General features: G+C 39.2%; 1 protein-coding gene across 3 annotated transcripts in view; it reads left to right on the top strand.

The window, feature by feature from the left end:
* LOC124788088 (tetratricopeptide repeat protein 17) overlaps positions 1 to 12,182 on the top strand; it is a 337,226-nt gene that overhangs the window by 53,283 nt on the left and 271,761 nt on the right. For all 3 annotated transcript variants that reach the window (XR_007016058.1, XM_047255188.1, XM_047255189.1), the window contains exons 3-4: positions 2,396 to 2,507; positions 8,803 to 9,029. Coding sequence is in view for 2 of the 3 variants with exons in the window: in XM_047255188.1 (XP_047111144.1) it covers positions 2,396 to 2,507; positions 8,803 to 9,029 (339 nt within the window). In the remaining variant the exon portion in view is untranslated. The remainder of the gene's footprint in view (positions 1 to 2,395; positions 2,508 to 8,802; positions 9,030 to 12,182) is intronic.

Genomic DNA, 12,182 nt, shown 5'->3' with positions numbered 1-12,182 from the left:
TTTAACCCATCTTTCATTTCTCAGTGATGTGATGGTTCACCAGGAATGACTTGCGGTCCCCTTTGCCTGATAGAATTACTGGGATAGCCTAAGGACACACAGGTCATTGAAGTAGCATCCAATGGAAAGAAGCCAGGCTGTTAAGCCTGATAAAATTATTATTTTATTACTGAACCAAACTGAACTTGCCTATCCTTGCCACACCCCTTAGGGGTGTGTTGCTTCCATTCATGGCAGTTGTTGATTAAGAACTTTTCATGTCCATCTGTGATGGCTGTTATTGTCGTTGGCATGGGTATTTCTTTTGAGAGGGTGAGTGCCTTCTGACGTGTGACCAGAGCTTCAAAAGTAAATGGCACATCCAAACTGTTGACTAGAATTTGCCTCCTTGATGACTCTGAAAAATGTGTGTCTTCAGTGGTGGGCACTAGCCCAGAGCAGTCATTTTTGTGTGAACTTGTGGAGCAGCTTTGTCATTGTAGAGCTCCAGTCTTCCACAGTCTGTTTCTGATTGTGCTGCCTACAAGAAGCCTCACCAATGATTACACTCTGGCATAATGACAAATTTTAAAGTCTGTGTTCTATCAAATTTGATAGATATTCTCACAGCACAGGTTTCTGTTAGTTGAACTTATCTTCCATTTCCATTCTTCAGAACAATGGCCTTTGAATCTGGGAACATATTTTCCTTCAGCCAGTTACAATAGGCATTCAGTACAGTACACAATGACTCCTCAGAATTGACTCATGCCTGGACAAGCTGGTAGTCAACAGTGTCTGTGATATGATTTCCCAACATTTGAACAACAGTCGTCCATTGAAGATTTACACCTGTGGCGGCCTCACCCCCATAGGTGGTCATCTCATATGACTTTTTTTCTGATTTTGAGGGCTGGGTGAGCAATTGGATCTTCTGTATGGTGATGGGGAAAGATTGTGGCATGTTGAAGGGTGACCTTGATCAGGGCGTAGTTTGACCTGGTCCAGCAGGTTGGCTGCAGTTATCTGCAGGTCCTGGCTCACATAGACCTGTCCTACCGCATAACATCTTGTAGTATAATAGTTGTTGAATACTCTTCCTTCTTTATAGTAGTTTATGTCTCACCCTGTGTATCCACAACAGAAATGCCCTGTGTTCTCCTCCAGCCTCCAAATATCTTTCTCAATGGCATTGTATTAGTGAGGGAGCCGGTAGTATCTGTGTCACTGAGAGCGTTGGACGTTGTCTGACAAATCCTGCATAAATCCATGGATTTTGTTTCGCTTCTTCAGTGTAGACCTAATTTGTAGAGGTCATTGCCAGTGACCTCTATTCTTTAATTAGTGATGTCACCACCTACTTTGACATTCGACATTGCTACTTCAAGATTGGACATCAGCAGATGTCATAAATCCTCACCTCTTTTCTCATAGTGTTTTCCTAATCAGCAATGCAAAGATCTGGTGGTCTACCAGGACTACCATTTATACATCATTCAGAAGTCTGTTGAACGTGTTTTTGTGTACTCTTTTGTGGTGCATTGTCTCACTTTGCAGGCACGACTTGAAGTCCTCTGGTGTGGTGACACCCTTTAAGAGAAGTGCTTGATAGACATCTTCTGCCCTGCCCTTCATTATGTGTAAAACTTTGTAAACCTGTGTCTTATTTTGGTTTACTGTGTGACACAGTACCAACACACTTTGTATGTACAACTGAGTCATCTTTCCCAAGTGTTGGGCTCCTGTTCTTCAATTGTTCTTTAGCTTTGTGTGTGTCTGCTCCTCATTGTTGTGAAAAGTTTTCTTGATCTCCATGTGAAATTTGTTGCAGCTCTTTAGCTATTCCTCATTGCTCTGAAACTACTATTGGAGTACTGTCTCAGTAAAACTGGGTATAGAGGGAGCTGAAATGTTGCCTCAATGAAGAGTGCTCCAGTTTATCTGTACAAAGTACATGCTAGCAAGTTAAACACCCCATAAATGATCCAGTCACAACATTTTCCAGAAGCTATAAATTTTAAATGATAAAGAATTGCAGGAGGCAGATTTAACGGGTGACATACAAGTCACCAGCCATCTTCTCTAGCCAGCAGTCTCCAATAGATGATACACAGCATGTAGCAATATTTAACAGCTCTTCAGTACACTTCAGTATATCTGAGACAAAGAGCTAAATCTGTATTGTATCCAAGTGTGATGAAGTGCTGTTGATAATATATATTGATATTTTGCTACTTTTTGTCAGATTGTGATTGGATAAAGATATTTGTAAATTGTAGTAATCAGATTGATGTTTCTGTAGTGTGTGCATATTTAAGTTGAGGAAGAATACACGCCAAAGAAAAATTCTATTCCCTTGTACCTGACAGGATAGATGTTCATAAATATATAATGACATTTCTGTCTTTTTCTTTAGGCTAGAGAAATTTTTGCCATCGAGTTTAATTCAGGATAATTACTTTAAGAAACCAGATTGTACAAAGGCAGCTCGATTGGACTTCAGCATGAGGACATTTGAACATCTCAAGGTAATTATTTGTGCCTGCAATTTTAATAATTATCTGTAAGTACCATCATTATGTAAAAAAAAAGCTTTATTAAATATGTATGCTTTCATATTGAATATTATTGTTACTCTTGTGGCTGAAATGTTGCTTTCTGCTTGTCTAGTGCTAATTAGACATACATTGAAACACACGTAACTGCACATTCGCTCAGTATAATAATATTCTGATATATAAAACACATGTGTGTGCCTGCACACGCACACACACACACACACACACACACACACACACACACACACAGTGCAAGTTTTTGTGTACTGTATACAGAAGTTCAAAGTACATGCAAAAAATAATGAAAGGAACTTGAAAGCCATATACCATTTGTGTAAATGTAGGCTCTGCCAGCCTACACCATTGTTAAAAGCTCTCAAGTTTTCAACTGGGTGGCAGTGTTAAAATACAGTAACCATTTCAAGAGTGTCATACTTGTCGTCTTCTGTCAATTTGAAGTATACATTTTTCAGACAAACTAATATTTATGGAACAAGTCAGAAAAACATAAAACCAACTAATTTGTATGTCAAATGATCACATTATAAAGCTTTCATGGGGCTTCTACATCCAAACAAAGAATGTTGGTCACAAAAAACACACACAGTCTGTGGTGAAAGAAAGGAAAGAGGATTGTAACTTTGCAAATGCCCTGCTTTGTCCAGGCTTTCCTTGCAGAGGTGTCTGGTGAATGTCATTGAGAAAACATGGGATACTTCTTCATGTATAGATCTGTTGCATGTTGTCACCATGAACCATGAAGTATGCCCATTCTGATATCCAGCTGCAGCTGCCTATTCCAGCAGAAGTCAATTTCCAAAGGAGTTTTCATCCTCTAATTATCTGTACTATCTGCAGGCAAATGTTTCCATACACATTGAAATGCCTTCCTCTCTCTCTCTCTCTCTCTCTCTCTCTGTGCGTGTGTGTGTGTGTGTGTGTGTGTGTGTGTGTGTGTGTGTGTGTGTAATAAAAACTTATCAGTGATATTAGTTTTAGATCAAGAGCTCTCTCTTTTTTTGTCAGAAAACAGATCTGGATTTCCATTCAGGAGGACAGCAGCTTGAATTTCCATATGGCCATACAGGTTTAGGTTTTCCATGATTTCCCTAAATTGATTAAGGGAAGGTTCTGGTCAAGAGGCACAAAACATGTGTGAAGTTTAAAATTTTTTTCATACAAGAATTGTTTTTCTTAATAAGCGGTTTAAAAAAAAAGAAGAGAGCTGAAAATGGGGGCTGCAGCCCTTGTCAAAGTATGTGTCTCACAACATGGCCTGGTTTGTGTGAAGCATTCTACAGGCTTGTGACTATTTCTGAAAGTGGGTGACAATCATGATACAGTTCTGAAAAATCTTGAAAAAAGGCAACTATTTGCAACATGTGTCAATTTGTTGGCATGTTTTTCTAAATTCAATCAACTTTAAAATTCAAATAAAAAATATCTCTTGCTAAGGCCCCCTAAATTTAATTATCTTTCATGTAAACAAAAAGTCAAATGAATAGGTTAGTCCAGGAATAGAAGACAGCTGTCAAAGTGTAGACACAAGTATTTCTTGGTAGACTTAATTTATTTTTTGAATATGGAACTAGTATTCAGGAAGAACAGGATTAACATGAAGGCAAATGACATGAAATCCAGAAGAAAACCGGTTCAGACTTGAAACTTACAGGCAGATTAAAACTGTGTGCCTGACAGAGACTCGAACTCAAGACCTTTGCCTTTCGTGGGCAAATGCTCTACCAACCGAGCTACCCAAGCACGACTCAAGATCCATCCTCACAATTTTACTTCCACCAGTATTGGGACGGGTCGGGATTCGTGCTGGGGTAACTTAGTTGGTAGAGCATTTGCCCCCAAAAAGCAAAGGCCCCGAGTTTCAGTCTCAGTCTGGCACACAGTTTTAATGTGCCAGGAAGTTTCAAATCAGTGCACACTCTGCTTCAGAGTGAAAATTTCATTCTGTTCAGACTTACCTGAGAATATTGACTAATCTTTTCATGAACATTTAGGAGTTCTGGCTGTGCATGGATCCAGACTGTGCAAATATCATTTCACTAGCCATGTATTAAAATATTTGAATGGCAGTATTTTCCCTATCAGGATTTTTTGTGATCTGTGCAAGCCATTTGACTGTGTAAATCATAATATTCTTGTGGAGAAACTAGAAGTTTATGCCTTTTGAAGTGCAATGAGTAAGTGGTATTTATCATGTCAGAAGCAAACTAAAAAAAAATTAGATACATTACTACATACATACATTATGGTTTATAAATTAAACTAGTCAAGAATGAAATAAATAATTAGACACAGATTGTGTTGTCAAACATAAGGTGATTTTAATCTATACAGTGGATGCCCAAAAATTTGCAACGTCCAGTGCACTTTGTGTAGCGTTTACGAGGTCCTCCATGGTGCACACAGTTGGAGGTAATGTGCATTGTAGTAGATGTGTTGATGTCTGCACGGCAGCTCCGCAGTCACACTGGAGAGAATCCACCTGGAAGCCCCACCTCTCCAGATTACTCTTGGATCTTGTGACAGAAGAACGCAGGGGGTTGAGTGATTTCCATGTGGACCATTTCTCTGTGTGGCCTGGGGGAAGAACTCCTTGCGGGACAACCCGTAGTGCTACGACATGTCTCATTCAGAGCAACATCAACTTTCTTTGTATGTGTAGATTTGCACCATACTGGGCAAGCGTACTCAGCTGCAGAGTAGCAGAGGGCTAATGCGGATGTGCACACTGTGTCTGGCTGTGCTCCCCATGTTGTTCCAGTCAGCTTCCTAACCACATTGTTCCTGGCAGCCACTTTTTGCTTTGTTTTTAAGCAGTGTTCCTTATATGTAGGAGCATGGTCCAGAGTGACTCCAAGGTATTTTGGAGTTTTCTAAAGAGGTTCCTTCCCAATCTATTTGCAAGGTTCTACTAGCCTGTCTGTTTTGGAGGTAGAAAGCACAGGTCTGGGTCTTAGAAGGATTTGGTTTCAATTGATTGTCCCTGTAATAGGCAGTTAATTCTTTCAGAGCATCAGTTAGCTTCCGTTCCACCCTCTCAAAGCTGTGATCTTGTGCTGTAATTGCTCGGTCATCTGCATGTATGAAGCTTTGTGTTCCTTCTGGTAACGGCTGGTCGTTAGTGTATATATTGAAGAGGGTGGGTGCCAGTACACTGCCCTGTGGCAACCCATTTTTCTGCTGCCTCCATCTGCTTCTTTGTCCTTGATATTTCACAAAAATCTTCGGTTCTGCAGAAGATTTCTAATTAGACAGGTTAGTTTGTAGTCCTTGGTGAGGTTGTATAGCTTCAGCAACAAGAGTCTGTGGTTGACAGTGTCGTAGGCGGCTGAAAGATCTATAAACACCGCTCCTGTTATCTGCCGCATTTGGAAGCCGTCCTCTATATGCTGTGTCAAATTCAACACCTGTGCTGTGCAGCTCTTCCCTTGTCTGAATCCTGCCTGTTGAGGAATCAGTAATGGTTCTATCATATCTGTAATTCTTTGGAGGATCAACCTTTCCAATACCTTATACAGGTGGCATAGGAGGGAGATTGGCCTATAGCTTTTGGGGTCATCCTGGTCTTTCCCTGGTTTATGTATAGCTATAATTTTTGCTTTCCGACAAGATTTTGTCATCTTGCCGCTCGACACAATTATTCATTAGCTCGAGTAGCCAGCACTTTGCACCTGGACCAAAGTTCTTGATCTGTTCACTTCTTATGTCATCTACCCCTGCTGCTTTTCTGACTTTGCACTTATTTAGAGCTGAGTTGAGAGCTGAGTTGAGCTCATTCAAATTGAATGGTCGAGACAGAATGTTTACCTCTTGTTCGGGCTCCCTTTCCAGGGTTCGTCTCCCGATTTTACTGGTATGGTCAGGTTTACCATTTTTCAAAAGCTGGTGTGCGATCTGGTCTGCCTTCACATTTGTATGCGTATTAGGTTGGGAGGGATCATTGTTAAGGTGTCGTAACAATCTCCAGGCCTTTTGATTACTTCTACTCATCTCACATTCTGTCATCAGTTTAATCCACTGTTCTCTCTTCGCCTCCGAGATTGAGGAGAGAGTATTTTGCGCAGCCAGATAAGTTTCCTCGCTATAAGGATTTTCTTCATATAGTCGATAGTATCCGTCCAGCAGAGCAGCTGTTTCAGGTGTCACACCCTGCAGATACATTGTCCTACACCCTCTTGGAATTGATGCCCGGGAGCAATGTCTGACAGTTTGAACAAAGCTGTCATACTCTTCAGGAATAGGTCGCACCAAATTTTTTCCAATCAGCTTTCTTGAAATTGTATCTCCGTTTGAAATTCACCTCCTGTGGCCTTATTGCTGGAAGAACTTGACACAGTAATGGCCTGTGTTGCGTCTTTGGTATGGGTGAGCACACTGATTTGGAGCAAAGCTGTGTGATGTCTTCACTCACAAAGAGGAGGTCAGGGTTAAATCCACGTTGTCACCTACCACTGTTGAAGGAAGGGGGTAGCTTGCTGTCATGTATAAGAGACAACTGGCAGGATTCAGCCCAGGAGAGGACTGCCTCCCCATTTTCGTCATCTTCAGAGTATCCCCACAAATGAGTATGGCTGTTAAAGTCACCGATTACTACAGACGTCTTGCTGTTATGGAAGTTCCTGGGCGGTGTGAAGGAAAATGCAGCCGAAGGGGGCTTATACACAGAGGTAACCACGCAGTTACTCAGCTCCACTGAGATGACTTCGATGTTATTTTCTACGGTGCAGTGAGCACTGATTATCTGAAGCCCTGGTCTTACAAATATAGCACTTCCATATTGAGAGTGCGGTGTTTCTGCAGCTAGTTTCATGCCCGGTATTTTTGGTCATCTCTGTCGCTCATCTCTATGTGTCTCTTGTATACACAGGACGTCGCATTTTTTGTCACGACATAGGTTGGATAACAGATGTTCTTTGGCTGATGATATGCCTTCAATATTTATAGATATGATAGTAAACTCGCATGTTTGTTTGCTTCTGGTGTGAGAGAATCAGCCGTCTAAGTATACCTAGATGCCCAGGGGACGCCCAGATGTGTAAGGCTTAGTTGTCAGGACACACCCTTCGTGGAAGCTTCTCTCATGTCCCCCCAAATATAACTGATAGGAAGCAAAAGGTCATTGTATGTAGCTCATGTAGCTTACATGATGAATATGCCTCTGAGGGGGAGGGATGCGAGAGGAAGTTACTACTACTACTACTACTACTACTGGTGATCCACATTCAGTTTTAGAACCACTTCTTTTATTTCTGTATACAAATGACCTTTCATCTTACACTGGAAAAACACACCAACAACAAAAGCATCAATAAATGAAAGTGTTATTGATTGACTGTCAGTAAATAATTTATCACATAACTCTGTGTGTGTGTGTGTGTGTGTGTGTGGGGGAGGGGGGGGGGACAGTTGTTTCAATTCAGTAAAATGCCTTCAGTAATAATACACAGTGGAAAAGAAATACCAGAAGTAATTGCTTAAAAGACATAAGTTTTCACATTAATCAGAACTTGAGTTGGAAATAATATTTTATACATGTTCTCAAATGCTTGAGTTTAGCAATATTTGCTCTATGTGTATTTGCTGGTTTTGGTAATGAAAGTATTAGAAAATTAGCTTACTTAGCATACTTCCATTCATTGATGTCAGAAGGCATAATTTTGTGAGCTGGCAGCTCCACACACACACACACACACACACACACACACACACACACATACACGTAGGTAACTGTTTACTCTCAACAGCCTCACAGTGCATTTACTCTCTTATGAAATTTATTGTGAAGAATAAGGCACTATTTGAAAATAACAAAAGCATTCATAAATATAACATTACGAATAAAACTAGACTTCACTATCCACAACTTATAAAGAAAATGTTCACCCATAAAACAATTTGATCATCTTCCGTATAAATTAAAGTTGGTAGCAGATGATGACAGTTTCAAGAACAAATTTAAATCATTCCTACTCAGTAACTCCTACTGTGCCATATATGAATTCCTGAATTGGTAGTGTGTATGTGGTTTGGTAATGTTTATAAAATTTTGTTGTAGATAAAGCTTTTAAAAATACAGTAATGTAAATGGCAAGCATGTAGCCATTTTTTCACAGAGAAAATGTCTTATTCGTAAATCGACTGACATATTCCATGTCATGGCAAGTTGTTACAAATATGATCCGTGGAGCATGAACAAAAGATTGCAGTTAATTAGTACAAAGTAACATGCACAAAAATGTAATTTCAGGCTATGGTTGAACGCAGAAATCTTAGTATGAGCCCAGAGCTCCTAGTACTTCAAGATCTTGTGGTGAATGGGGATATAAATTCCTTTGTGCACCAGATTTCTTCCTCACTGCAGAAGAACAGAACATCATGGTTGCATTACAATCTTGCAGCAGCTTATTGGCGAGCTGAGGGAAATGCTCCAAAAGCTATTGAATGTGCTCGAAGAGCTGTCCACTTTTCCCCAAGGTAATGGACAAGTTCACTTTTTTGTTATTTGTATTGAATGCACTTAGATTAGCACTAGGCAACATTTTGTAATGTTGTATTATGTTGCTCATAGAGTTGTTGTATCAGTAGTGTTCTCTAACAGTTGTTGACCAATGGTTAATAGTGAGATGATAGCACACCGGCAGAACACTCTACTTGTATTTAGGAGGGGGCAGTTCAGAATCATGCTAGGCCAACCAGGTTTATGTTTTCCATTATGCTAATGACACTCACCAACCATCAGACTGAAAAGTTATTGTGGTAGCTATTAATAATGTGCTAACTTTTTTTTTTAACATATGTTGGGTCATGGATTTCAGTTATTTTTGTACAACTGATCAAAATATTATACTCATTAAGCCGTGTTTCCGATAGCAATTAAACTTCTGCAAGCCACCTGCAGAAGCTACATCTGCAAGTTCTTTCAAGTGGAAGCACCCCCAATAAGTAGACATCCTAGTTTTGTCAATTTGCAGAAGTGGCTCTTGCAAGTTGGTGGACACAGTTTCTTGCATCTTTCCTCAAATTCTTGCTGAACTTGCGAGTTCCTCAAACTTACAGAAGTTTTGTATGTTCAATGATAGTAGAAAAATATCAGTGTCAAAAAAGGAGAATGATGCAAAGACAAGTAGGACAGAACAAATGTACCGCAGAACCCATAAGCATACATAATTGGCCACTAGGGACCGATGACCTCAGATGTTTGGTCCCATAGTCCTTACCACAAATAAAACAACAACAAAAAAAGAATGGCCACTGTAGCCAAGGAAGTGTGAAATGAATTTACCAATTACTTTTTTTTCACCAGAAGGGAAAGTAGAATGGCAATACAGACATCTTTAAATTTTAGCTGATTTTTTTTTAATGTTTGCAAGAACATCAATGCATTACTTTCATAATAAAATAGTGTTTGCAGAAATAATAGAGTAATTAAAATGTCTCTCTTATTGATACAGCTTGCAGCATTTTCATATTGTATTTTTGAATATTTGATTTTACAATAAAAAAGAGATGTTTGAAGCCAGCATATGACACACTCAGAAAGTTTTCAATCTGAGTGAAGTGTCCAATTTTATTTCATTCAGTAGTGTTTTTTGATAACTTAAGTATATTCATCTCTGTGTCTACTTCTTGACCTAAACTTTTCTGTTTCTCTTAGCTTTTTTTTCCATAACAATTTTTCTTCAATAATAATAATGCAACAAATAGCAATGGCTGCCCTTTTTTTTTACCACAACACTCTAAAACTTCCACTTATCTGTCACATAATGTAACTGTAGCGGAACATTTGTGCAAATACTTGTAGAAGTCCATGAAATTATCTTGCAATAATGATTTGCAGAAGTAAGCTTGTGCAAGTTTTTGTTCTAACCTGAACATCTCAGCAAGCATTTGCAGGACTTATGTGGAAGTTACTAGCTAAAGAGCACACACTTTTATCTTTTAAGTTCACCTCATAGCACTTTTTTTTCCCATTACAACAGAAAGCAGCCTCTTTCTGTACCACTTGTTTATGTTGATGGTTACTCAACAGTGGAGGATATTCTTGATGTTTTTTATGTTAACTTTAATTGCACACACTTTTGGTCACACATCACAAGTGCAAATTTAGTTTCATTTGCGACAACAACAGTCTGATTTCCAAATTGCATTATCACCATTAGAAGGGCTTTGTCATTGGCAGTATTGGTCATGTGTCTGTCTTAATTGGCTACAAAATTGTGACAATGTCATGTACATTTTAAGAAATATGCTTTATATGCAAGTCAGTGACGTGGGAAAGAGAAAAACAGATATAATACTGTAGCTATACTGGATAGCAAAATGTGTGAGCTATTAGCTATTATTTTGTATAGAAGAAAAATATCATAATACTGCCATATTGTAAAACCCTGTTTACTGTGAAGCAGTCGCAAGCGGACACAGGTCAAATGTGCATTCCTGCAAACAATGCGCAAGATTTTGGTTGTAGGCACCATCCACACTTTTACCTGCAAATAGGCACTTACACTGGAAAGAATTTAAGAGAACAGGAGGCAACCAAGCTGTATTTAATAATTTCCAATTTATACTTGTATATTATGAATATATGCAGATATCGTGATACACTGCATTAAAGATTTCTCCAAAACGCATCATTTTTAGTACAGTTTGTTCTGCCAGCATGTCAGGAAATGCTCGTACATGTGAAATGTGAGTAGGTAGTGCACTTAACTCTGAATTGTGGAGTTCTAGGTTTCCTTAGCATTAGTCTAACACTTTCCACCTGTGTCGACTGACACTTTTCGTTACAACTGAGGAGGAAATTTAAAAGCAGGATGGTAATTATAACCAACGTAACATGGAGAATTCAAGTTGAAGCTGCATACAAGTGACGGTTAGTGCAAGATTCAGTATCGGGTGAGCATAAAATGGTAATTGGATCCTTCTAGTGCCCACTGAACTCACCTCGTGATGTAATGAGAAACCTTAGAGAAAATTTAAGTTCACTTGTAAGTTCCCTTATGGTACCATAACCAAAGGTGGAGTCTTTAATCATCCAACAATCAATTGGTAAAATTACAGTTTTGTTAGTGGTTGACATGACAAGATATCATGTGAAACATTACTAAATGCCTTCTCTGAAAACTACATAGAATAAATAGTTTGGAACCCCACTCATGATGCAAATTCATTAGCTCTAACAGCAAGAAATAGGCACGACCTCTTTGAGGATGTCCATATCGAAAGTAGTGTCAGCGACTAGGACGCATTTGGCCAACAATGATTAACAAAGTACAAAAGACAGTGTGATTAGTTGGTTCAGGACAGAACTAATGAAGCCTCAGACAAGCGCTGTCATGGTCGGGGATGACACTTGAACCCTATGCCCGTCCACAATGCTAACGACACTGCTAACCACACAGAGCGATAGAGCAATTAGATGAAAAGAAGCAGAAATTACAAGCATTGGCCAAACAACTTAGAAGATACAAAAAAAGTCAAATAGAAGGAAACAAAACCAAACATTCAACACAAACCAAAAGAGATTTTACCAGACAATAGGTAATACACACATTAAAATAGACAATCCACCGAACATAACATACACAGAACACTTCTGGAGCAACATATGGTCAAACCCAGTACAAC

This window comes from Schistocerca piceifrons, chromosome 3 (assembly GCF_021461385.2).
Source record: "Schistocerca piceifrons isolate TAMUIC-IGC-003096 chromosome 3, iqSchPice1.1, whole genome shotgun sequence".
Taxonomy (NCBI): Eukaryota; Metazoa; Arthropoda; class Insecta; order Orthoptera; family Acrididae; genus Schistocerca; species Schistocerca piceifrons.
The sequence above is the reverse complement of the archived record's forward strand: the minus strand, read 5'-3'. Positions and strand labels throughout refer to the sequence as shown.